This window comes from Euwallacea fornicatus, chromosome 30, assembly GCF_040115645.1.
Source record: "Euwallacea fornicatus isolate EFF26 chromosome 30, ASM4011564v1, whole genome shotgun sequence".
Lineage (NCBI taxonomy): Eukaryota > Metazoa > Arthropoda > Insecta > Coleoptera > Curculionidae > Euwallacea > Euwallacea fornicatus.
In genome coordinates, this window is record NC_089570.1 from 1174429 (window position 1) to 1200600 (window position 26172).

Below are 26172 nucleotides of genomic sequence, written 5' to 3' on the forward strand. Positions count from 1 at the left end.
TATTTGCCCAGAAATAAGAGAGCTTTGTGCTCTTGAAAAAGCTCCGAATTGCGAGCTACCACCTTTAAAAAATTTAATACTCTAATTTAGCATTTTTTGGCAATGAAAGTGAATCAAACTCAGTACGATTTTTCTTTCACTGCCAAATTTCTCATTCATACTTCAGTAGAAGAAACTGCCATTAATACCCACTTCTCTGGTCGCCCAAAAAAAAACTTTTTAGGGTTTTTTCCGTGGATACCCAGTATTCTCCTTTCATCTAAAAAATAACGTATGTTTCTATCCCATCAACCAGCAACCTTTATTCTAACAAAAGGGCCCCAAACTTGACAAGTAACAAAGCATCCTTGGCTTTTAAAACAAGCGTGGTTTACTAAAAGGTATTACTAAAACCGGCCTTATAGCACATAGAACTTAGGCCTAAAATCGCAGGTGATGGAATGTACAGTACTGAGTTAAAACTCTTAGTTTATGGAGGGGACTCTTAGCTCACGGTTGTTATTAAAAGTACAATTGTACTAAGTTTAGTACACATTTGTACGCTCAGTTATTTTTTCTTGAAAATTAGATATCTATTACACTGTCTTGAATTGCGTAATTTTTTCTGGGAACGACGTTAAAGTGACATTGCACTACAGTCTAGCAATATGCAGTGCCAACAATAATAACCGTGAAATCAGCATGATTCTCCATGTTGAAAACTTCTAAAGTGTGACGTCAATGTGACGTGCACCTATTCTAATATTGCTCGACTATATTGAGACGCGATTTAGACTGAAATTTTCGAGAGGACTCTGAAATTCAGAAATCAGCGCCTAAAGTTCATCGCGCTGCGTAACGAGTTTAGTACAACTCGTAGTACAACTTTTGCCCGTCCCTGGAGTCTCTCCATTATGAAGCGTAACATGCCGACACAAGAGCGAACTGAAACGAACCGACTCCAGTTCACTATAGGATTTCCTACTACGTCGCGTTAAATTTGTTTTTTCTCACACCAAAATCTCATATTTTTGTACTATTTTTAAGTACATTATCCCTTTTCGTCCTAACCCGAGGTTATCGCAACGCCATCGGTAACCGCGGCGAACGTTCCGTTGGACGCCGTACATTTAGTGCCTTATTAAACTATTGTGATTGTGTACTGTGAAGATACAGTACATTTGTACTCAGTGCCTTATTGGATTTGTTGCTCATTGGATATAGAAAAGGCCGTACAGTGACGCTGTTTTGCGTGCCTCGACAGAAAAAGTCTTCGAAGACCGAAAGCGTAAGTGGGATAATTGTACCTAAACAGGATAAGGATTGCATATTTTGTACTACTTCCTCGGAAGTCGATTGTACAGATTTAGTAAATGCCTGTCCAGCAGTACAACCCTAATTGGGGAGAATTTTCTTTTCTCTGATCTACAGGGGTGCGAGTTACACACACTTGCTTTCAAAATTGGACTCGCACCAATCTTAGGAGTCGCTTCGTCGAGGATTAAACCTCTTTACAGTTCTTTTCGCATATTTTGTACCACTTCTGTAGAGTCAATTCTACAAATTTAATAGAAATCCGTGCAGTAGCACAACCCTAAGTAGGACAAATTTTCTTTTTTTTATCAACAGGGTCCGTAAGTTACAGATATTCACATTCTAATTTGAGCTCGCACTAATCTAAGGGGTCCATTTATCCCCTTACACTTATTCACAGTTTACCTAATTTGGAATTTATTGTCTCCAAATCACTATTTCATGTTTATGGCCATGTCATAAACGGTCGCCTATAGGTACCATAATGAGGCTTACTGAGGGCGAACCACCCTCGGGCACGGTTGCCAGTTCTTTATTTCAGAGTTATGAAACCCTACGAAGGCTTTTTTGGTGGTTTTGTGGTTGTAGCTGGCAACATTGGGTCTTGTCGTTGATTCGGCAAGGCGCGAGAAAAGGAAAAATGGAAGAAAACCACAAACATCTTCGGAAGTCTCTTTATTACAGCATTTAGACGTTCTGTTGTTCCAGGCCTAGTCTACAATTTCACTTTACTATCATCGATAAACCTGTTTATTCTTAACCCCTTTTCCAGGGTCGCGCAGAATCCGAAAATATTGTACTATTTGAGGTATTTCCTATCCAGCTAGCCAAATTTCCCCCTCCGCGCTCAAAATTGCGACCCCGGGGGATGAATTTTGGGGGATAGCTACACTTCGCGTTTAACGTAAGGTGGAATATGTTGATTAGGGTGACCAGTCCAGCTTTGGTTTGCATGACGTGAAACCGCAAGCCCATTGAAAGTGACTTTACGCAGTAAACCAAATCGAAAAATCCAGATTTTGATTCATCATTCACTTCATCACGGCATCGAACAACGACATGTCGGAGTTAAAATTAATTATATTAAATTTTAACGAATAATTAAATTACTTCGTCGAATTTAAACCACAAATTTAACAAACCACTAGATACTTAGATTTAATTAAACGAAAGACAAATTTATTAAACTGCATCGTTGAATTTAATACGATTTACTCAGAGATACGAGATAAACTGAAGGCGACCAGTAGTACTAATTTCATCAAGATTATTCACAATTATACCATTAATTAAGTCCGCGATGCTCTAAACCCTAAAGCCAATTTGAGCAAATCTTAATGAAGAGGCAAATTTAAGAGGATTTCCCTATATGAAGTGGATATATACTTATTTTACACCAGTACAGATACAGCTAGCGAGACATAGGCTAATTTAAGCCGATTTATTACTGATTTAAACTTGATTTAATGAATTGAATCTGAGGTTAAATCACGATTTAAAATTACAACTGAATAAGTCACTGCTATAAGGTATAGATTAGGGTGATTTAATGCTGCTTCCATTTGATTTACTGAGTTTAATCTTGATTTAAGGTCATGACTAAAGGAATAAAGAATTGAAGCATCCAAGTCTTTTGAATTTACGATTCGGGAAGTGAAAATATTAATTAATTAATTTATTAAACACTGCGCAAATTTATTAAATTTATCCAGTGGCGGGTTTATAGCTAAGGGCGCTTCGGCGCAAAGTAAATCCATGCGAACGCGGACCTGCCTGCAGCTACAGTTCGTAATTAAATTAAGTAATAAAATTAAGTAATTAAATCCTCGACGAAAGCGGCATTCGAGTTCTAAAAGGGAAGGCAATAATATTAATACCGTTTAGTTAAGTTACTTTTAAGTTAGTCATGTTAGTTTAGTTATCTGATATTACTGACTTCAAGTCAGTTTGGATGATTAAAAGTTAATTTGAATTACTTATGCTTACATGAATTATCTCACTTAAACTTTGCCGGGGCCCTTCCCTGAAGGGCATGTACGTGTATTCCACAATCTTGCTCTTAGTTTCATTGTCAAATTTCTCTGGATTGAACGGGTCTGGATTAGAGACATATCCTGGATCGTTCTGCAGGATCCGAATTGGAATATTCACTATAGTCCCTTTTTTAATGGTAGCGTCACTCTCAGGAATTTTATAATCTTTGGTTCGCACCCTGGGATGGTACTTTCTGAGCGTTTCTAAAAAGATTTAGTCTATGACATTTTACACGATAATGAGCGAAAGTTTTGGGGTACCCTGCACGACATTCTCACAACAGCTCATTTCCTGTAATGCGCCGTGAGGTAAGACTCCATCGTGTTTCTTCAGAACTTCTCTGAGCTTTGCCTCGATGTCCTGGTTTTGGGCTAATTCCAAAACGGCAAAAGACATGGTAGTTGAGGATTTTTTAAAAAGCTGCAGTGAAGAAGAGGCGGCATTAGCTTGCATCTTCTTCCATGGAAAGTCCCCCCTCGAAAACTCGATTGTACTTGAAAGTCGTTTTGATTCTAGAAGGTGCCTGTTTGGCCATTATCCTGAAAAACATCCTTTTCATTCTTGATGTCGCTGATAGTCCCCTTTATTTTTAGATGGATCATCATATATGGAAATTCCCTCCTAACAATCTTATTCTTTTCTTTATAGTCCACAGTTTGTTTAACTGAGTGCCTGCGGCAATAGGAATGTGGATATTCAATTAATGAGCCATCAAGGCTGTTGTAAACCTAAAGTGGTTTTCTACATGAGTCAGTTGAAAAGTGAGCTTTTTCCCAGGCCGAAAGCGTTCAGGAACGTTCTAAGCAAACTTGGGGATGTAACCACCCTTTTAACTAAATCCTGGCCCTTGTGGAAAAATTCAAATTTTTTCTGGTTTAAAGAGTCATGCTCGATATTAAAACCAGAAATAACTGGTGAAATGAGAATGAGAATTCCTCCTCTGAGAACTTCCGAAGTTCGCTTGTGTAGTTTTTACCTGGAACGTCACTAGCAAATCTAACCAAAACCGCTTTCATCTCGTGATTTTCCCCATTCTTGGTGGCATTTCCGGTCAACTCGCTGAGGCCCTGGGTTTTCACTAGAAGCAAAATCATCTGCATTTTTCCTGAATAATAATGCGATATTAAGAGGTTGACTTAAGTATAAGGGGAGGGCACCCGAGGTGAAAGTAGGGGAAGGCTTCCTGCGAATGTTTTTCCAGGGTTCTCCATCCGGGGGAAATATATTGTTGAACGGGAGACTGTCTGAGATTTTGGGGTGGTGAGTTGAGAAGGGCTGGAAATCTTTGGTTATCATCAGTCGTATCGTGAATGGACTTACTCGCAACCATTGTGGGCGGATATTCGTGTAACGTCCTGATTAATGAAGTCGAGAATGTGGCTAAGCTATTATGGATAAATGCTCTACTTATCTCCATGTTTAACCCCCCTTTTCTTAAACTCGTAATAAAACTTTTCATGAATCTCTCCACTGGCCTTCAGGCCAGTACGGATTTCCTTTATGTCTTCGTAAAGCAAGTGCGGATCGTCCAAATGGAGCGCCCCTCGCTCTTTCCAGTAGTTGAAGTTTTTCCTCCTGATCTTGATTTCATAGTAAACAGTTGCACCGAATGTTAGCTAGAAAACAACGAAAATTGTGTTTTCACTATCACTTGCATTTCTGATGTGCACTATATTCTTGCAAAAATCGCTTATTTGTCTCATTATCATGACCTGATAACTTTTAGTTATGTTGTGCGTTACGCTATGAATTGGGAAAATGTAACACAGGAAATTGTTGATTTAGTTAGCCGGTCTAATGCAATTTTAGCATTTAGAGACCGGTTTGCACTGAGCACCACTATAATTTGACGGTGGGTACTCAAAGTAATTTATTCATCGAGACATATGGTTACGTTGAATTTTGATAAGAACAAGGTTTTTACAAGTGTTAACAAATTATCTTTTTTTTTTTCATTGATATTGCAAGTTATGAGAAGTTTTTACCTAACGAGTGTGGAAAGCGACGCCTTAGTGCACGCTCAAGGCAGCTGAACTTGCAGGTCAGCAATGAGACCTTGGGAGGTGTTGCGACCGCGTTTCGTCCGCACGAAAATCGAAGGAGTTGGGCATTTCTTGTTTCGAGATCCAGAGCGAAAAACTCACTGACGTCAAAGACTGCAAGAAGAGCGGAGAAGAAGAAAAATCGAATATTCGATTAGAAAAAATGTATTTCAAGCTTTCTGGAAATTTCGAATACGGGCTCGTATCCTCAGAACCTAAAGAGATATTACAACCCCACTCGCATAGGTTCGTAAAACTGATCGAAACGGCTAATTTCCCATGTTTCCGAAATGGACTGCTCCACAGGTTCCCGAGATAAAGACGATCGATTTTAGGTCATCTATATCTCCAGAACTTGCAGAGGTATCTGTCCCAAAAATATGTCAAGTTAATTTTCTCGTCCAGCTCTATCAGCCTGTTTGTCTAGTGATGAGGTACCGACAATTCGGAACACGGCAAAACTCCCTGAGATCCAGCTGTTTTCGAGGTTTCGGAACGATTCCGAAATCTAGACGTGCAAGAGGGCAATTTCCAAAATCTTTTTGGAATAATTTGTGGCATATTTTTCCCGTGTTTTATTTAATTTTAATGCAAATAAATGATACAACGCTACTAACAGCATTTTATTTCCATTACGGCACTTCTTTAGTGTCCAGCCAGATGCCCCCGTCAACGCTCAAAATGGGGGAAGAGGGGTCGAATTTCGGCGGATATGGACACTTTCCGTTCAATGTAAAGTTGAATCGGTTGATGAGAGTGGCAAGTCCAGCTTTAGTTTGCATAACACCAAATCGCAATCCTACGAAGGGGTGACAGTTAATAAAACACAAAAGTTCATCCTTTCGGCGCTAAAATATCTGGATACTGGCAAATCCAAATTTCCATTCCCTTGAGGGAGTTATCTAGAGAATCGAGGCTTCGCCAGGACGAAATCACCTCCCAGATAAAGTTGACAGATTTTTTCTCCATAAATCCTATAATTATTTACCTAAACACTGCCTGGGTCCCTCTCCAAATGGCATGTACGTATACTCAGTAATCTGACTTTTATTCTGAGCGTTAAACCTTTCAGGCATAAATTTCTGTGGATTTGGGAAATACTCTGGATCATTCTGGAGGGCTAGAATAGGTATGGTAACGTTCGTCCCTTTATCAATTACAATGTCCGTGTCGGGGATTCTGTAGTCCTTTGTACAGAGCCTTGTAAGATTTGTTAAGGGTGGGTATTTTCTGAGAGTCTCTGAAACATTTCTTGCAGAAAATTCTGTTGTTTACTAAGGTCTTTTAGTTACCTTGCATTACATTCTCGCAATAAGTCATCTCCTGTAGAGCTTCATACGTTAAATTCCCATTGTGTCTTTTGAGAACCTCGCGAGTTTCCTCTCTGAGCTTCGCTTGAACGTCTTGGTTCTGAGCTAGCTCCAAAAGAGCGAAAGACATCGTGGTCGATGAAGTTTCAAAGCCTGCAGTGAAGAATAGGAGGCATTGGCCTGCCACTTCCTCCATGGACATTCCTCCTAGGGTTCGTGATGAGAACGCGAGAATTTTCTATGTGATTTTAATACCTTCACCACTGGTTTGAAAAACGTCCTTCTCATTGATGATATCAGTGATAGATCCTTTGTTCTTCAGCTGAATCATCAGGTGAAGGAAATCCTTCTTGACAACTTTATTTTTTTCCCTGTAGTCCACAGTTTTGTTCACTATCTGCCTGTAAGGGTCAAGATCAGTTTGAGGGAGTTGTGGTGCAAATAGGGCTTACCTGAAGAAATCTTCAATATCGGAAACATCGAACCTGAACGGGCTCACCAGTCCAAGCACCATTAAAATGCCCGTAAAGAATTTGGGACGTTTCATGAAGCGTTTGAACAATTCCTGGCCCTGTTGGAAGAACTGCGAGCTCTCGTTGTTCAAGGAATCACATTCAATCCCAAAACCGCAGGTGCCTGCAACAAATCTCCCCTTTACCTCCTCAGGAGCACGAAAATCTTCAGTTTACCAATAACGTCTGTGGTGAACCGGGCTAAAAGTGCCTTTATTTCGGAAGTTTTTCCATCTTTAGTGGCGTTTGCCATTAAGTCAGACAAGCCGTGGGTTTTTTCCAGCAACATATCAAACATCATCTTCATTTTTCCTGTAACACATTTCGCATTGGTGTGAAAAGTTACGGGGTGTTCGAAGCCCACCTGAGGTGAAAGTAGGGGAGAGCTTCCTGCGAATGTCCTTCCATGGTTCTCCATCCATGTGGAAAATGTTGTTGAATAGGAGGGAGTCGGATAATTTGGGGTTGTGGGCGGAGAAGTGTTGGAAGTCTTTAGTCATGATTAGTCTGATGATTGAAGGATGGATGAGCAACCACTGAGGACGTGACATCATGTAGTAACCTGCGGAAAATTGGTGTTGAGAAATGCTAGTAATTCTCTTGACGCTTCGAGAGACATTTACCTCCATACTGAACTCCCATTTTCTTAAATTTATAGTAAATCTCTTCAGCTAGTTCTCCAGGTTGCTTCTTACGCGTAAATAACCCCTTCAAGTCCCCGTAGAATAGGTGCTGACCATCCTGTTGGACGATTCCCTTCCTCCTCCAATAACTGAACTTCTTCTTTCTGGAACTGAAGCCATAGTAAACAATACCGGTTAAAACCAGAAGTAATGCTAGCAAAAACATGTCACTTGTTCACAGTCACTACCTATTTCATCGCATCAGTCGTAATGCTCGGATATTTATTTTTATCACTATCTCATGTTGTTTTGTTACGCTATGAATTAGGAGAAATTGTAGCAATTATTGATGTTGTTGATTAATCGTCGACTACTCGGCTTTTTTCACAATGACTATGAAATTTGCTGGCCATAATACACTGAGTACCACTGGTTTCAGGTGCCCTCTAATCATACTTAGAATGAAGTCGATGAGGATCTGACGATGACTGGAATGTTTTTCAAGGTATTTGTGAATCAGTTGCGCTTTTAAAACGATGTAAATATTGTATAAGATAATTTTTGGATTCTGTACCACGAACACTTTTATGAGTCATCACTGGTTCCAGACAGCAACTCCCTGAAAACTCCCAAAAGGAACGTATTCTCTCTGCATGTCTAATGCCCCCCTCCAAGGGCACTCAAATTCTCAGCTGGTCGCCTCCAATACTCTTCAAGTCGAGCATTGCACCAGTGAATTTCCTGACGGGCGAGGAGCATTTCAGGAGGAGTTTTCTCTAGCAAGTCACAATCTGAATGGATTCTTGTGATCGCTGAAGGAGTTTGCGCATTCTTTCGATGAATGGGTTTCAGAGGACTGTGGCGGGGGTTCACGTGCAGATGGAGAAGATTCACTTAGAATCTAGCAGATGATCATCGAGGATGACTGAGCTCGGGTTCGGTTGGTTCATCGAAGGTTTTTCCGTAGTTTGAAATATTGACCAGTGATTTGGTTAAAATAACAAAAGTTGCGTGCGCCTCTAGGAGGGACAACTCCTGCCAGTCTTGCGCCTGGGCCTTTGTTGCAATTCAGGCTGCAAAAACTGGCAAATTCGGGCTTTTCCATTTCAGCGTAAATACCGCAAGGTACTCCCCTTGAGGAGGTGTGGTTTGGTCAAACATCGACGATCTTATCCGAGAGTTTCTTGGTAGGCCTCCGCGATCGTCTGGTCTAACATCTCTTGATTTTTTTCTTTGGAGTTGTTTTTGCGTACGTTTTTGCCAACCAACCGAAGACTACCTAAGGGTTAGAGGTCGAAATCGGACGCCGTATCAAAGGGCACATTTATACAAACCAGTGGGTCAAAATTTGGTCAGAAGAGTGCGTTTGTCTCGTCGAAGCCGCGGCGACCGTTCGTCGTATGGGTCATTTCATTTTTAATTCTCAAATGTCGATATTCTAAATCAATGAAGGTTTCAGTATTTTCCTACGGTAAACCGTGTTTTAATTGAATCCTACAATTTCCGCTAACACTCCGCAGCTTTGCTCGAGGGCGAGGCATGATAGGGGGATTGTTCGAGCACGAGGCTGCGTTTGGCACCTCGCAATGAGCAACTGCGGCTAATCGAGATCAAAATTCCTATAGGAAGGATGTCCCGATCCTTGGTACCGCCTAATGAAAGATCCTCTGATATTTCCGCCCATTGTTCCCCCATCTACGAAATTCTATTGTTAAGGTATTTTTCTTGCTTGCATAACCTTTACTCCATTTGCAGCCAATTTACTTACCTTTACTTCACATTATTGTATCATATCGTTGGAAAAAAAACGCATTTTGTGGTTTAATAACCCGAATATGACCAACATTGCTACGGCTAATTAAAGATATTTTATGCAACCTGAGGGCAGTCGTAACTAGGTGAGATTTTGGTGGAAACCTCCATGTCGATACTGCGTAAAATCACGCTTTGTGTGGGTACCATGGTGAGCCATCATTAGACGAATTTGCCAGGCACAACGGAACCGATCACAGAATAAACTGTTGATTCGGTTGGTAGTTTACTTAATGATCACAATTTTATAGTTTTAATGCTGATTATGCTATGGGTATGCCGGCTCTGGTCGTTCAGCCTCGTTCTATCGCTGCTCGGCCCGCTGTCAAGGCTGGATCGAAGTGAAACTTCTGAATTACCCACTCTGCAAATTTCAACGAAAACCCCCAAGAATGCCAATTAATATTCTAATTATGACTTTTATGTCCAACTAGGTCACCTCATCGTAGCATAAAATTTAACGCATTTCCACGAGCACCGTTAAATAGGTTTTTTTAATAAGACGGTAACCTCTCCACGAGGACAGCTATTGGAGTTAATGGCAATAATAACTAAATTGGCCGCAGTAACTGACCACTGCTCACTTCAGTTAGGACTTAATTGGCTCTAATGAGCCTAAATAGAGCTGAAATGAATTTATGGCTGGAGCGCAACATTGTCGACTAAATTCGAGCAATTTTTAATCGCTCTTGCGGTTTTTGAGATGTCGCACTCAGCAGATCGCCAATCGAGAAATGCGCCAAGCTCTCGTTTCCCGTGTCTGAGAACAAGGAAATTTAATACAGTGTGTGTTACGCGAGCCGGTTAATAAAATACAGTTAAACAACCAATATCGAGGACTATTTTTGCCAGGCAAACACAAATGTGAAATAAGGCAGATGGTGGTAAACCTGATCCGCAAACACGACTTGGTATCTTGTGGCAGATGGTCCACGTATGTTGCATGCAGTTTTACAATTCACAAGTGTCTCATTTTCTATCAGCGCCGCGATTGAATCAAAGAGTTGGTTTTTCGACGATGTGACTGTGCCGCAGCTATGGATTTGCAAAATTGTCGTTAATTTTGTTTATTGATTTATTTTCGCTTCGGACAAATAAACGAGCGCGTCAATTACGGTTTTTCTGTGCGCTGCCGAGCATCCCATTACAAAGCCATGTGTGCGCGTTCGAAAGCCGCAATGAACACGAGGTTAACAATAAATGTAAACATTGATATACTGCGCGATTTCATAAGTAACACAACTACGTTCTGTGCGTTTCAGACGGATTCGGCATTATTTCCTTTATTTTTCGGCGAATGATCGCCACCAGGAACCTCCCTCCGCCGCCGCCGCCGCCGCCGCCACGCGACCGACCAGTTTACCGCTTGCGGTTTTCGGGGCTCCGTGCGCCCTTCCCAGCGATCAAGTTGAGAATCCTACTGTTTATTCTCAGTTTGTTCAACAATAAAACCATTGGCGTGCCTAACGACAATGCCAACAGATTGCTGCAGTGTTTTTCATGTTGCGGTGCCACGACTTCGGATCACTGCACGCCGCTGGCACACGACCGATCAAGTCATCAAATGCGGCACTTATTCAGAACCATTAGGGCATCATTTCCAGGTAAACTCATTGGCGTGGGAGGTCTATCTTGCGCGTCAAAAGTTCTTGTTTTTTTCTCATGTCGCGACGTAAGGAGATGTAAGGAGGGACAAAGCGCATTCGCGAATTTCCCTGGTTTGCCAAAACGATCTCACTCTTGTTCTCGACGAACAAAACTAAACAAATGTCTCTGATAACTGTTAATTGAACGAATCTAGAACGAGCAGAATTCAGAACTGCGATACCAATATGGGTCAGCATGGTCGTGTGGGCGCTGCGTCTGATATGAACCAAGCAGTACGGACATGGTACCGTTCCAACAACGGTTACTAATTGCTGGCGATATTCTTAATTATTGTTTTTGTCAAAAACGGGTTCTTCATTGGCTAATATGAGAGAGAATCAATATTGGCGGCCTCAGATTATCTTATCAACCACTTATCTCGCATAGATTATGCGCACCCATCGTCGGCTTATTTCCACCCGAAAGCTGCAACACCTTTCAGTGGAAACTATTGTTGGAACTTCCGTAATAAAATTCCTTTGATGATCATAAACTGATGCCAAATTTTCAGTTATTTTTATCCTCACGTATAAACATCCTCCATTCATTAACCCTGGTTCGGATTAGACATATTTCGTTTGATTTAACGAGGATTCTAAGAACCGGTATCACCATTATTGAATTGCGCATTACTTCGGCAAGAGAGATTACTGACCCAAAACCAGTTTTTGATCGGAAGAAGAGATGACTCACCCCATGAGGCCCGAAGAACAATAATTCCTTGTGTCGCGTACTCACATTCCTCCGCTTCATTCTTGGGGCTCTTCGGTGCTTATTCACCAAGGAATTCGGTTGCAGGTAAACGGTCCCATAATGCCCATAACTCGACGTGGGCTCGGGCAGACATATGGGTTTTAACGGGCGAGATAACGGGGCGAGCTTCCTGGAAAAAAGGGCTGATAAGCCTTCGGCCGAGCTGAAACAGGAGCCGAGATAATAAACCAGAAGAGGTATTTTGAATATGACTTTAGCAATGGAATAATCAGGCCTCGAAACGGCATTTTGCAATCAATCGCTTTTCGTCAAAACTTTCAAAATCACTGTCGAAACCAAAAGTTTTCAATACTCTCGAGCCCACGCAAAGCGATAATTTTATTTTCTGTAGACGCTGGTTCTTATTGACGATGGTCTTTGATGGTGCATTGACTCCACGACAAAGAAACCTCGTAATACCATGGCACAAATAACCCATGAGTGCGCCATGGTCGTATTTGCGCTGCTCCCGACTGGGGTCACCTTTGTTGCATGGCTCACACTCGTAGATTGAATTGGTCCTTTTTAATGGTTAAGAATAATTGGGTTTCTAGGCTAAGTTGCATTGAAGAGAAGGGAAATTGCGGCATATGGCACAGTCTGAGAGGCAGCCATTTTCTGATCGGTAAACACAAGGAAACTTGAGGAAGTTTGAGAAGTTGAGAATTGTAAAGTGATCGACGTTGCCCGAATTCATCGCAGGGAACTTTCTTTATATCTATTTTACTTCATTGTTCGCATCCTCTTGGGCCTTTTTTGAGTCTCGTTGGAAAGAACATTCTATCCACTCAACCCAATTTTTGATAGTTTTCCTTCGAAGATCGTCAAAGGACCTTCCAGACCTTGAAAGAGACATATGGAGATGGTATACAGGCTATAACGCTTTAGGGAGCGATGGTACTCTCGAAAATAATAAAAAAACGCCGACAGACTCCTTGCCAAAAACGCCCTACTTTCGACGTACAGGGTGACAAAATTTTGAGCAGGCACCAATTCTTTGCAGAACCCGGATGCGGTTCGTGCACGATGGCGCAACAGGCCACGTCAGTACGGAGCTGAGGGAGTTGCTGAAGCAACGTTTGAACAACCGTTGGATAGGTCAAGGGGTCCTCCTCAGTCGTGACCCCCAAAGTCTCCCGGTATGGATTCTTTTCAAGGGGAGGAGGGTACACTTGAAATCGTTGGTGCGTCAGACCCCAGTTGAAACAGAAGAGGATTGGCAAACTAGAATAGCGGATCTATGAGACATCGTCCGCAATGTTCCTGGAATATTCGAGAATCCATTGGTTAATGAGGCAAAGAGTGGCGCCTCAGCAGGCGGATATTTTCCACAGTTTCGTAATTCGATTAGATAGTCTAGATGAGATGTAGGCTCCCTCCCGTTAGATCCTCCCTAAGGTCTCCCTCGTCCCGCGAACAACTGAACCCACAGCCCTTCGTCTATAGGACTTATTCGTCTCAATTAAGTCCGTTAACGTCGGTTCTTACTCAAACCCGGTCCGTTGCCCTCACCGGAGCAATTTCGGTGCACTCTCACTTCGGACTCATTTAAATAATAACGACGGATCTTGCTTTGATGAAAGTAAAACAGTAAACAAAGGAATTCATTAAAATGAAAATTTCTTTTGCTCGCCCCGCATTTAACATCGTTTAAGTGTGGGTCAACAGCATACATAATGTAGTGGTTACTGTGAGGAAAGTCGCATTATTGCGTGCTAGAAACGAGTTAGAACCGCGTTTATTGCAGTTTTTAATTGATTGAATTAAAAGAAAATATGATGGAGCACGAATGCGAAAAGTAATAACGGAAATCCTGAGATTACGGGCAATTAGCGTATACCTTGAAAAGAGTCGTTTTCGAGATATTTCGCATCAGCGACTAAGGCATCGGTAACAATGAAATTGTCTCGATTCGTTGAACCGATTTAAATCAAGTGCATCCTGCAATTGCTGGAACTTAAGTCAGAACTTGAATCAAGGTAGAATTTGAGCGAAGTTGCAGGGGATCGCCAGTGGGTTAACGACTGTGACCAACAAACGGATAGTTTTTCCTACGCGTTATCGGTAGGGTTTCCACGTGAACATTGGGTCAAACCAATTAAATTCTGGGATGGTTTTGATATAGCATTATTACCAACGAACAAGGTTCGAGCATTAATTAATTAAAAATGACACATATTCCTGTGGATTATGTAGGCATACACGTTTGTCTCTCCTTGACACTCCTAGATAAAGCTTATTAACCTTTCAGCTAATGCGTTTTAATTTCCATTCATATACAGTTAGAGTTCTAATCTTCAAAAGACACTTATCAGATATCAATACGTATTGAACGGTATCTGCTTCCAGTATTGTTTGATTGGCGGAATTATTAACGCGAATACGAGGACTCGTGTGAAAGCTTGGATGAAGATGGTTTTGTGTCTCTCGACGCATCCGGTAAGTGCCGGTATACCGGGCGAGTGTCGAAGAGGTTTCACTAAAAAAAATTGCTCATAGGCAGACACACCTAACGTCGGTTATTCAAATGGAGCCATGATTGTGCATATGAATGAGTTAATCTGGAATTCCCCTCATGTAAGCATTGCGACCAAGGTTATGTGCATTCGATCGTCTTGACGAACGCTTTTATTTGACTAAAATGTTTCGGATGTTCCCATGGGGAATCGGGAGGAACGTCTTTGGAACTCATTTATTTTATTCATTAATTTAAAATTTTGTACGGTTCGAGCGGTTTCACGGGCAATTTCAACGCAATAAGCGTAGTCACACACGGGGTGTTATTTAAGTACGTGGCCGAGCTGCAAGGGGTGGCTCCTTGAGCGATTCTAAGGCGAGCAGCCTTAGGTCCGGCAGCGCTTCGTTCGCAAGGTACACGGGGTAAAATTATTTCAATCGTTTTTTCGTATAGATCTTAATGGTCATTTAGGCGATTTTGTATGAATTCGACAGCGTTGTTTATGGTCAATGCGGTTGTTTATGCGCCGGCGACTTTTTAAAAACTTAATATTTTTTTCGCATTAAGCCCAGTCATAGCCACCCACGTTACCGGATTTAAGTCCGTTAGATTTTTTCCCGTGGAGGCACGCAAAGTCCTTCGTTTATAGAACTGCGGTCAATATTGGAGAGGAATGAATCCAACGAATGCGAGATTCATATAATCAGATAAGATATACGACCGAGATATTTCAACGTGTTTGGCAATCGACGTTTAGACGAGCTAATGCTCCCATTGAAGTTGAAGGAGAACTTTTCATCAGCTATTGCAATTTCGCCTTACTTATTGTTAAACGTTTTTCTACTAAAATAAATTGCGGGCCGTTCGTTTACGTGTTGTTTTAATAAACCGTTTTTTTTTTGTTTGATTTTTCTCAAATTTCCGGCGTTACCTTTGTGCAGGCCTCTTCTAGCAAGAGGAGACAAACAATTTCGAGCTTGAAAGATTCCTTTGTACCACGTTAAAAACGGTCACCAAGTTTCGACATCATATTAATTTCCGTCTTTTCGTTATTTAAGAATGTTTTTAATGTGTCGCGATAAAAAAAAGTTTGACGCCCTGTATGTTGGAAACGGGGCCTCACAGGACCTATGTTGGTATAAGATCTTCATAGAATCACTCAAAGAATCACCCCTCGAGGGTTGGTTACATATTTATGTAACCCATTGTACAATGCAAAATGGACGTAAATTTGGACAGCTCTTAATACACCTCTTTTCTGAGCTTCGGTAGTTATTTTCATCCACCGGGAAACACCGCAGCTGGGCCGAGCCCCACCGGCTTTAAGGTTTTTTCTTAAATTTCCACAAATTTTCCCCATTTGCAGCTTCTTCAGTTGACGCATGCGATCGACACACACCACTTTATTATAAAGTTCTTTCCCCAATAACTCCCGTCGATGCACTCCTTTACGCCACTAATGGATCTAATCTAAATCTACTTGGATATCGCGACATGACATAACGGATACACGTCCAAATCCCAATAAGGAAGAATGTTTGGTCAATGTCCTCAGTGTGTCATCGTATCGGACATCGCAATGCATTTATAGATTAGATTGCTTTGTGTTTGTTTTAATAGAGCGAAAATAAACCGGAAGCCGAAGCCACAGGATATAATACAACCGAGCATATCTCCACCTACATTATGGGCCTGTGTAAATTTGCCTTAAGGAAATGCCTTCCACACCCTTATAAAATTAAAATCTTTTGTTCGCTACAGTGAGACAAATGAGTCATTATTCACGGATAACCTAAAAGCAAAAATATGTCACAGATAGGGGGAATCTCATAATTCAGTCATTGACGGGGATAACAAGGTACATTACTCCTCTTCACTCGTGTGTAATGACTCATTTCACTTACGGGAGATATAATTTACTCTCACGTTTCATTTGTTTTAGCGTGATGGGATGATCGGATTGCAAGAGTGCGGACCTGCGCCGCCGAGGGCGCCTGTTACCACCCGAGAAAGAACTGCCCAAGCTGTGGAGTATTACAACACCCATGTGCACAGGTACCTCCGCTCACCCTTTATTTTGTCCCTTATGCGAGCCTCAAAATGTTTCTTCAAGGGCTTGGGCAAACGCAGGTCTCTCAGCCTCCAGATCCTCCTTCAACGACAGGCACCACCACTATTCAGCTCCAAGGAGAGCGCACCAGCCCTCTTCGGACGCCCTTTGTCGCAGCAATTCGAGTTTAGAGTTGCTGGATCAGAACGGAAGACCCTTCAAGTCCAGCAGTCCTCCCCTCAGAAGGGAGTACGGCAGTCACGGGTCTATTGATGTCATTGACAGGCCTACAGGTGTTCAAGGTAGGCTAATATGGTGGAAATTGTAGTGTGAAGTAAAATTTCAGTGGCGTAGAATGTTTTTTAGTAATATATTTTTTCTTGAAAGTGTTCTTTATGTCAGTCGTTTGTTAATCTTGTACGCCACACTTTTCTATTAAATGAGGTTGAAAATTTTTCTTGAAGTGAAAATGCAGTGGCGTGGAATATTCTTTCGAATATACGTTTTTTTGAAGGGGCTTTGAGTACCTCTTTTTCTGTGTACATAAATACTTTTAAAACATAACAATTTGCCCTGCTCTTACTACCAATAATCCCCACACGTTCTGTGGCAAATTCGCCATAAACAAACACTGTGTGGTAACAACTATTTATTAGAACTGAGTCATCAATTAAGCGCTCACCAATCATTGTTACTGAGTAAAACCCACAAAAGTTGACTAAACCCGCCAATGAAAAGAGTTTAAGGTCACAGCTCGAATTAGCTAGTACAACAATGTTATAATCACTTTTGTTATTTTTTAAATCCTAATTGTTGTGGTTTAGTCACCAATTTACGTGATCTATTGCAGTCAAAAATGAATTTTTCGAAATGCTACAAGACTACCGACCTGCAGTGTTAGCAGGAACAGACCAGAGAAGTCCTGGGCCCTTTGAATATTTGGCAGGAAAAGTCGATTCTGAGGAACAACAGGACGGCAATGCTCATGGGGGGAGCTATCCCCAAAGCCCGAAACTGAGGTCCAAATTGGGAAGGTTTTGGAATAATAATGGGAATATTTCTGGGGGTACGAGCAACATAATATTTTCCTTCCTCTACCTTCACTTCTAGGCCCATCTTTTCCCTTAGGTGCTAATAGCAGTATGGTGAAATCCCAACGTCAAACCATGGATGACAGTATTGTCAGCACCTCCTCAAGCAGTGTCATCTTCTCCCAGGAGGCGGAGGAAATCTCCAGGAGGAGGGCTTTCGCCCATTACGACTGTCAGTCCTTGACCACCACACTGAACTATGCAGTTAGGTTAAGGAGGAATCATTTGGCAAAGAGAAGAAATACCACCACCGGTGCTTCTGCTGCTTCTATGATTATTAGATCATCAACACCGGATGGTAAGAACAGGCTTTGTGTCTTAAGAGTTGCATACATTAAAATCAGGGTTAAGTGCACAAAGGATCGTTATAACGTTGGCTGATTTGAATTTGCATCATGTGTCTGGTTGTCCTGTAGACCAGGAAATTTCCACGAAATGGCGCGGTTTGAAAAAATGGGCCCGCCACTGGCTATTAATTCAAGTAATTGGACACTTTTTGAATTCCTAAAAACGCACTTTTTGCGGAAAATTATAATTTTAGCATCAGGGAAATTCGCATGAAATTAAGGACGCGTCGCGCTTGGTCAACAGGCGTCGGACAGGAATGAGAGAGAAAACTACATTTGAACAGATTGATCCATCACTGATTATTGTCGGATTTGGGTGCTCAGCGGTTTCAAAATATCGAAATGTCGTTTTTGGAAAATTTTGAAAATTCATAAATTTTACGTCTTTCAGCCCGATCAGGCGTCTGTGGTGGACTTTTGCACTTTCCTCCTTAAGAAAAATCTAACTAATGCTCATTTTTTACCTTGAAGATGATGGTGGAGATGACAATGGCGACGGCCAATCGAACGACCTGGTGAAAAATTGCCGGTACTTCAGGAACGAAGTAGGAGGCGAAGAGGAGAGGATAGTGAGCCTATCCAGGCTTCAAAACGGCCACAAAAGCCATGGGAGGCCGCTGCATAAACCTCAATTAGCATACGGAGTTGCAATTCTGGAGTTTCCTCCAGGTGAGCTCGCCTATTTAATTACCCCAGATTCCTCATAGATTCTCATTCATCAGGTGAAACCCACTGGAGGCACTCCACATGCCCCTATCAAAGATTCCCTAGACCCATAGAAAACGTGGACCAGGGGGCTTTGTATTACAGAAAGTACTTTGCCGGTCAAGGTAAGTAGCCATTCATTCAAAAACCAGTTTAATCGATTTACCATTACCGCAATAAGAGATAAACAAATCCGAAGAGATGCTGTAACGAGTTTGTGTAATGAAGACATTGACATTGATACTTGAACTTGCTATTTTCGTAAAACGAAAGTTGCTTGTAAACGCCTGCGATGACACCTTGGAGATGAAACACTTTGAACTTGGAACACCCACTGAAAGCTTTAAATAGTTTATTGGCAAACGACTTAAGTCGCGATTTTCTCTACTTCGTGCATCTGAATGAACGCTCTTCCTGTATTTTTTCAACCCAATAGTTTCCTTTGCAGATCACCAGAACTGGTTTGGAACGGATGAGCAACTGGGGCCTGTGGCTATTTCGATTAAGCGCGAAAAAGTGATACATCCTGAGAACCAATTGACGACCACTTTGACGCAGTACCAGTACAGGTAATGAACTCTTCATTTCTTAGAACCACCTCATTCGACTAGGGAAATTTCTAAGTCAACCTACTCCTATTCGCTTAATTCGCGAACAGGTGGACGCACGTTTCTACTTTAGCTTTCCTGGTGCTTACGCCACCGCTCCTGCCCACAGGTCAGTTAATCGGCAGCGATTTATGCTGCTGTTTTGTCTGTTGAATTAACAATGGCAGGAAGCAGACCCGACGTAGTATTGTTTCCTCGAAACCAGAAATTATTTATAAGACAGTAAAATTAGTTCTAAAATTAATTATAGATTGGTGATTCGCACCTCTGAGCTGCAAACTCTCCGTGGAGCAGTGTTGGAAGATGCCATTCCTAATATTAAAGCCTCCAACCACCCCAAAACCCTGAATACCAAAGAAGTGCTCGAATATGTAGCCCCGGAAATTCAGCTCACGTCCCTCCGATTAGGGGTGCAAAGCCAGACTATTGTCGATCAGTTACTTAAGTTGGATGAGCAGGGGTTAACTAACCACTACAAGGTTCGAACTCCCTTCACTACCATGATTTTTTTACTTGAATTGGCTCGTAGGTTGGGATAATGTACTGCAAGGCGGGGCAAAGTACTGAGGAGGAAATGTATAACAATCAGGAGGCAGGACCGGCTTTTACAGAGTTTCTAGAGACGATTGGGAAGAAGGTCAAGCTGCAAGGTTTCGAGAAATATAAGGCAGGACTGGATACCAAAGGTGAGAAATTAACGATTTTGAACCAAAACTGGCCAAAATCCGTGATTATAATTCAGAGGGGCAGCGGGCGACATTTCAGTATGTTATTTAGAGCGCATTTCAATGCACGCCCCACCTCTGTATCACTTTCAATTTACAAAAAAAGGTTTTTAATAACTCCTTGACCTGAAAGTCTAAAGTAGCAGAGGCGTGTCACGAGGGTTTTCGAGCTGAAGCTGAAAGGAGTGCAAAATCAGAAGTTTAATTAATAAAGTCTCCTTCTATGTTTCAGCTGACTCCACAGGTTTTTACTCGGTGTACGCCCAGTATCAGGACTGCGAAATCATGTTCCATGTCTCCACAATGCTCCCATTCACCCCCAACAACCGGCAACAACTTTTGAGGAAAAGGCACATTGGGAACGACATTGTCACCATAGTCTTTCAGGTACTTATATTAGTCAAACTTTCCGCTCGAGACTAAACCAAACTCTTCAGGAACCTGGGGCGCAGCCTTTCACCCCTCAAGGCATTAGGTCGCAGTTCCAGCACGTATTTGTGGTGGTCAATGCGATCAATCCTTGCACAGAAAATACCCATTATAAGGTGGCAGTGTCCAGGTCCAAAGATGTGGAGGTCTTTGGGCCCCCAATCAAAGAGGGGGCAGTTTTTCCTAAGGGAAAAGCATTTGCCGAGTTTCTTCTGGCTAAAGTACGTAGAATTTTTTTTTTTATCTGGCAATTGATGGAGTTGATGTTGCAGGTGGTTAATGGGGAGAATGCTGCTCACAGGTCGGAGAAATTTGTCACCATGGCCACCAGGACAAGGCAGGAGTATCTGAAGGATTTGGTCGCGCATTATTCCACCAACACTCCGGTCGATACGGGGCAGAAATTTTGTAGGGGTTTTAGTAGGGGTTCTGGAGAAAACAAAATTCAAATCAGGTTCTGTTTCAGCCATATTCAGTAGTAAGAAAAAGGAGAAAGGACGTCCTAGATTCATACCAGACTTATGCCAAAGAGGAGCCATTTTATGGCAAGTATTGCTGGACGATAGTGGACAAGGGCAGCAGATCGAATGTTTTTTGGGTAAACGAAATTACAGTATTCAAGAAAAAGTCCTCTACGAAATTCGTTTTTCTCCAGGCATCTCATCAGACTCGTTCGTTTTAATAGAGGAACAAACGAGACAAATAGTTTTTGTAACCCCCTGTAAGAGCATATTGGGGTGGTCACCCCAAACTAACAGTCTTAGGATTTACCACCACCAAGGGGAATGCATGACGATTCACATGAGGGACACTCATGGTGATACTGATGAGCTGGTGGAGGTAACGAAGAGATTGGAAGCTGTTACAATTGGACTTAAAGCCAAAGAATTTTCTATTAGGTATCAATTGATTAATTGACTAATCATTTAGAAAATACAAATTGATTATTTTAGTCGTAATATTATGGGTCAGTTGGGCTTCCACGTGCAGCCTGATGGCATTGTTACTTTAGTTGAAAATCAAGGGCAGGCCTGGCAGGCTGGTTTAAGGCAAAATTCTAGATTGGTAGAAATTTGCAAGGTTGCTGTGGCCACTTTGACCTACGACCAAATGGTCGACCTTCTCAAAACCTCGTTGACTGTAACTTTAACTGTGATACCTCCCCTTCCCGATGGGTCCCCAAGGAAGGGCTGCACTCTACAGAATTGTAAATATAATGAAAGTCACTTTGAAGGTAAAGAATCTCAAAAAATCCTAAAGCAATTGCAATCACCCTGCTGGATAGGTGATTACGACAGTGTCACCAATGAAGAGGGAAAAGCTAGAAGAGCTCCGCAAATGCAACAGGCAGTTTCAGGGCATCATCGCAGGGTTTATGAGAGGAGCTTTTCACCTCCTAGGAGCAGCAACAGTTCTGGATATGGGACTGGAAGCAGCAGCAAATCCTTTCACGGCCAAGAGAATCGATATCATAACAATGCCGTAGAGGTAGGAATTCACGGTTCAAATTTGTTTTCTGTGATTATTTCGAGAATTTCAGGGGACAATGACTAGTTCTTCTAGCGGGCATTCCAATGACGATAAATGGTACGAAATTATACAGGACTTGGAGCCTCCTCCAGTACCCACGAAATCTAGCAGTTCTCGCAGCACTCCTCAGCACACAAACAACACTTTTCCATGCTCACCAAAGAGGATCAACCATCACCAGGTTTGTTGTTTTATGTGTTACAAGAACTATTACTAGAGATATCACTGTTTTTAGAATATTCAAGTGGCCCCTACTTCACATAATCATTACACCGTGCAGCACAACAAAATTCACTTCAGTAACAGTTTACCTATTCAGCATGTGAATTACCAGCAACCTTTGAGTGCTGCCCTGCACGGCAACACTAGTGATCTGGATCTGACCCGTGACGTGTATCACTCTGAGAAGAATAATATAGTGAAACAGCATAATGAGAGGATGAGGCAACAGGACAATCATGACTATTTACAGGTACTAAATTAGTGAACAAAGTGGACAGAGTTCATGGCTCCCCATTGGAATCTCAGAAATTAAAAGAGGTAAAATTTTGGTTTTATTTTGGGAAAATTTAAGGTGACGAGGCCTCCGAAAGTGGCGGAATTCCCAGTTCCAGGAGACTACAACAGGCTTAACTTGAACGATAACATCTCGAATGATAGCTCTATTAGTGATCGAATTAACCTAATTGGGAGCGAAGATGAACTTTCAACTGGTACGAGTAATTCGAGAGAGTTTGCCCTTTACAAATATCTCTTAACATACTGTAGGAAGCGGAAATTCACCCAGAACTCATCGATCTGGCAAGCAGGTGAACATGGCTAACTCCACGAACTGTCATCAAAGAAACCAAAGTCCCAGATCACTGAACGGCGAGGCTAAATTGAGGCCTGGCGTGACCTCGCGCTCTGCAAACAGAAATAGCGCTAATTTGTCCTCGAGTACTCTACAAGAGGAGCTTCTGAGGCTCATAAACCCTGACAATATTGAGCCTTCAGAACCCGCAAAGGTTCTTAAAGACACTTCCAAATCTCACTCAAGGTACTTGAATCATCGTTTCAAGCGTACAGCATTTTTACCAAAGTTCTTTTTGCTACAGAGAAAACCTCAACAGTTCTCTCTCCATCCATAAACCGAGCCAACAAGAAGTGATCCTAACAACAGCCAGACCTGCCACGGTTATTTCAAACGCCAGCACCACCTCAAGCCCTTTGCCCAGTGAATTTAGGGTGACCAAAGATGAAACTTTACCATCTCCCAGCAAAAACAAGGTGGGCCTGCCCTTCCCCGATTCATTCCCTTTAAGTGAGGACTCCGACTGGCCCAGTTTGATGGACACAGCCACCAAAGTAATGATGCAAGTAGGAAACTTGCCTGAAGAGGACAAGAATCCCAGGCATTGGGACGAGGACATGATTGGTATTAGCAGGATCGATCAGCAGCTTTCCAGCTCATTTTCGTGAGTTTCGCGTGCTATTTTTTTAATTAAATTTTTGACGCCGTTGCTCCAGGAGTATTCCAGATCAGACGAAGCACGTGGCAGAATTGAGCCGCAAGGTCCAGACTCTGGAACGGGAGAATCGTCGTTTGAGGGATGAGAACAGGAAGGTTAAAGAGCAGGCTCAGGCTGCAGTTCAGCAGTTGAGGAAGTTCACTGAATGGTTTTTTAAAAACGTGAAACGGCAGTGAGGGGTCATGTGCCAATGATTATGGGAAAGATATTTTCACAGTCTTCCTTATTTGTATAATACATCACAGAACAAAAACACCAACGATCACGTATTTTTATAATGTATATTGCTTCTATTAGCTTTAACACATTTTACAACGTTTTAAAGTTTATACTGTAGGTTTAAAACTAAGGTATTTTGAACTATTTACCTCGATTTAGCTGGAAAATTATCTAGAGTAGTACAAAATCGATTTATTTATATTTTTAATTTATAAAGAAACGTTCTCATAAGTATTACGCAACACGTTACCAAATACCTTTATTTTTATCGTAGCAGTGCCAGTATTTATGATTATGGAACGTGGCAGTTCTGTGCCGCAATGAAAAGAAAAGTGTGGATGAGAGACTCCGTTTAATTTAAATATTCAGAATTCAGCAGTAATTTCAACCTTGACAAAATCCTTTTAGAGAAATCTAGCCAAACTCCTGTCGACGTGCATGACTGGTTATCTTTGCTCAGGACTAGTTTAATGCAGCAGCGAGCTATATACAAGTGTCGCCAGGTTAAGGAGAAACATAGGGATTTTGCAAGTGGGAGAAGGATCGTATAAGGTTTAACGTGTCTCTAACAAAGACCAACGAAGTGGGTTGCGAGGCTAGCGATGACGTGAACTGAGTCAGTGCCTCCGACGTGCCCATTCGGTGTTTAGATTAGAAGGTATCTACTTTAAGGTGGTAGGAGTCAAACCACCAACAACCTTCGTTACGTGTTCCTATAGTTGTGTTGAAGAATAAATCAGTTCCACTGAACCATATAATTCCACAACTGAGTATTAAATAGACCTTATTCAATTAAGACAAATAATTTATAGTAATTATTAGAAGTATAAGTCAATCACAAAAATATGACGAACAATGTTAATTAATGATAAAGAGGAAGTGCTCGGTATTTTAAATTTATAATTAATTTATAGCAATGAGCAAAAAGCAGTAATGTAAATAAATGACAAAAAACCCATTAATGCATCAGTGGAGCTTATATTACTAAAAATTCTGAGACGGTGAGAGATCTGGCAACACTTGACTGACTCCGCCCACATCTAGCCCGCTAACCTCGTAACTCACTTCGTTGCTCCTTGTCAGAGGCGTGTTAGACCTCGTGAGGTCCTTTTCTCACTTGCACAATCCTTCATGTTCCCATTCGCACTCCTGGTACTTGTAAGCACACGCTATAACGCGCACGATTCTCTAAGATGTGCAGAAAACGAAACGACCTATTTCAGTGTAATGAAAACTTTTGACTACGTCTACTCCGCAAATTTTGAGTAAAAATTTTGCTGGATCTAACCAAATTCAAATATTTTAGCGAACCTAAAATCAAACGTGTTAAAAATAAGAAGGCTATTAACGAATCCAAGATTGAGAAAGTCGTCTGGGGTAAACGTACCTGGCCAAATTGCGATATTAGGGCTCTTACCCTCTTATCGCTGTGTGTGTGTGTGTAGTGGCTACCTGCATAAAATCAGGAGTCTCGCATCCGCATTATGTGCTTCTGCCTGTTAATCTTACTTTACAGGGTGTCCCCAAAATCGACTTCAAGCACCCCATGGATATGCACATTTTTTGCGTGTATACATATAATGTGTTCTATACTCGATGGGAACTTGAAGGAAATCTGAAGATACAACAGTATACGGGGTGTGTCATTTAAAATTTTAAAGTCAGCGCCGCTTTGTCGCAGAAGTGGTATCGTTGGAAAATTTTAGAAATGTGGATCACTTTGACTTTCCGGTTCGGATAACCAGATTCCGCTGCGACTCCCTCAATCGCACTCGAAAAACCCTTTACGGACCGTGGGACGCCCTGTTTCTATTTAGGTTTTCGGGCACTTTTTCCCCTTTTGGGGTTTTCCTGCCAAGAGAAAAACTTCTTCCAATACGAAAGGCGTTGTTATCTTAAATACTTCCACAGTTATCTCCCTCAAATCTATACCTCTTGTATGTAATATCATGTATTACGTTATATGTTATATTTAAGTTATATACATATTACGGTTTCGGCTTTAATAAGGTTCTTTGTCCTAGGGGACAAACACACGTAACTGTTTAGCACTGATTTAGCTGTAGCTTATTCGATTAATAAAACTTAACATTTGATTGTTATCGGTTTTCAATGTTATTAGAGTTATTTGTCTGTGACCTGTTTAAATTGCCTTTAAAGCGATTATATTTTATGAAGTATTATATAACGTACTTTTTTATAAAAATATATTTGTTGTAAATAAAATAAAATGACACATTACACGGAAGATTTTCATTGAGGACTCAAAAGAGGAAAACTCGCGTGGAATAGTTCGAATGTTGCCGCATGGGGGAGGGCGGCGGCCTCTAAGGCCGGGTCTGGCTTCTACCTCTATAGTTTGGGCTCCTCAATCGTTCCCAAATCTCCAGAGTTTGTTCTAGGAAAATGTCCCATATAAACGCGCGTTATTTTGCCATTTGCATAAACAATCAAATTATATTTACGTTGCAAG

The 26172-nt window shown here is 41.6% G+C and overlaps 3 protein-coding genes across 9 annotated transcripts; 1 reads left to right on the top strand and 2 right to left on the bottom strand.

Moving 5' to 3' along the window:
- The first annotated feature begins 920 nt into the window (after positions 1–920).
- On the top strand, positions 921–25940 carry LOC136347923 (signal-induced proliferation-associated 1-like protein 1). Of its 7 annotated transcripts, XM_066298345.1 has the most exons (24): positions 14402–14465; positions 14526–14603; positions 16427–16539; positions 16598–16836; positions 17385–17600; positions 17663–17923; positions 18444–18641; positions 18695–18802; positions 19126–19246; positions 19536–19764; positions 19815–19971; positions 20243–20397; positions 20448–20660; positions 20712–20847; positions 20894–21037; positions 21095–21338; positions 21393–21673; positions 21725–21927; positions 21980–22150; positions 22205–22441; positions 22544–22682; positions 22738–23008; positions 23067–23426; positions 23479–25940. In XM_066298345.1, the coding sequence occupies exons 1-24, from the start codon at positions 14433–14435 to the stop codon at positions 23654–23656; spliced, it is 4485 nt and encodes a 1494-aa protein (XP_066154442.1). In that variant the 5' UTR covers positions 14402–14432; the 3' UTR covers positions 23657–25940. The 7 variants fall into 7 exon arrangements, with proteins under 7 accessions (XP_066154445.1, XP_066154441.1, XP_066154443.1 ...); XM_066298348.1 differs by lacking the exons at positions 14402–14465; positions 14526–14603 and adding an exon at positions 921–1267; XM_066298344.1 differs by lacking the exons at positions 14402–14465; positions 14526–14603 and adding an exon at positions 10982–11230 and having other exon boundaries at positions 23082–23426.
- LOC136347991 (probable cytochrome P450 6a20) lies at positions 1962–5790 on the bottom strand. The gene is made up of 7 exons (XM_066298480.1): positions 5313–5790; positions 4655–4943; positions 4485–4602; positions 4206–4432; positions 3588–3858; positions 3280–3530; positions 1962–3142 (listed from the first exon to the last, which is right to left on the bottom strand). The coding sequence occupies exons 2-7, from the start codon at positions 4784–4786 to the stop codon at positions 3104–3106; spliced, it is 1038 nt and encodes a 345-aa protein (XP_066154577.1). The 5' UTR covers positions 4787–4943; positions 5313–5790; the 3' UTR covers positions 1962–3103.
- Positions 5930–8086, bottom strand: LOC136347943 (cytochrome P450 6a2-like). Its single transcript, XM_066298372.1, has 8 exons — positions 7815–8086; positions 7556–7753; positions 7369–7503; positions 7132–7315; positions 6935–7080; positions 6662–6886; positions 6358–6609; positions 5930–6168 (listed from the first exon to the last, which is right to left on the bottom strand). Exons 1-8 carry the CDS (start codon positions 8038–8040, stop codon positions 6002–6004), a joined length of 1533 nt encoding a protein of 510 aa, XP_066154469.1. The 5' UTR covers positions 8041–8086; the 3' UTR covers positions 5930–6001.
- Positions 25941–26172: the final 232 nt, after the last annotated feature.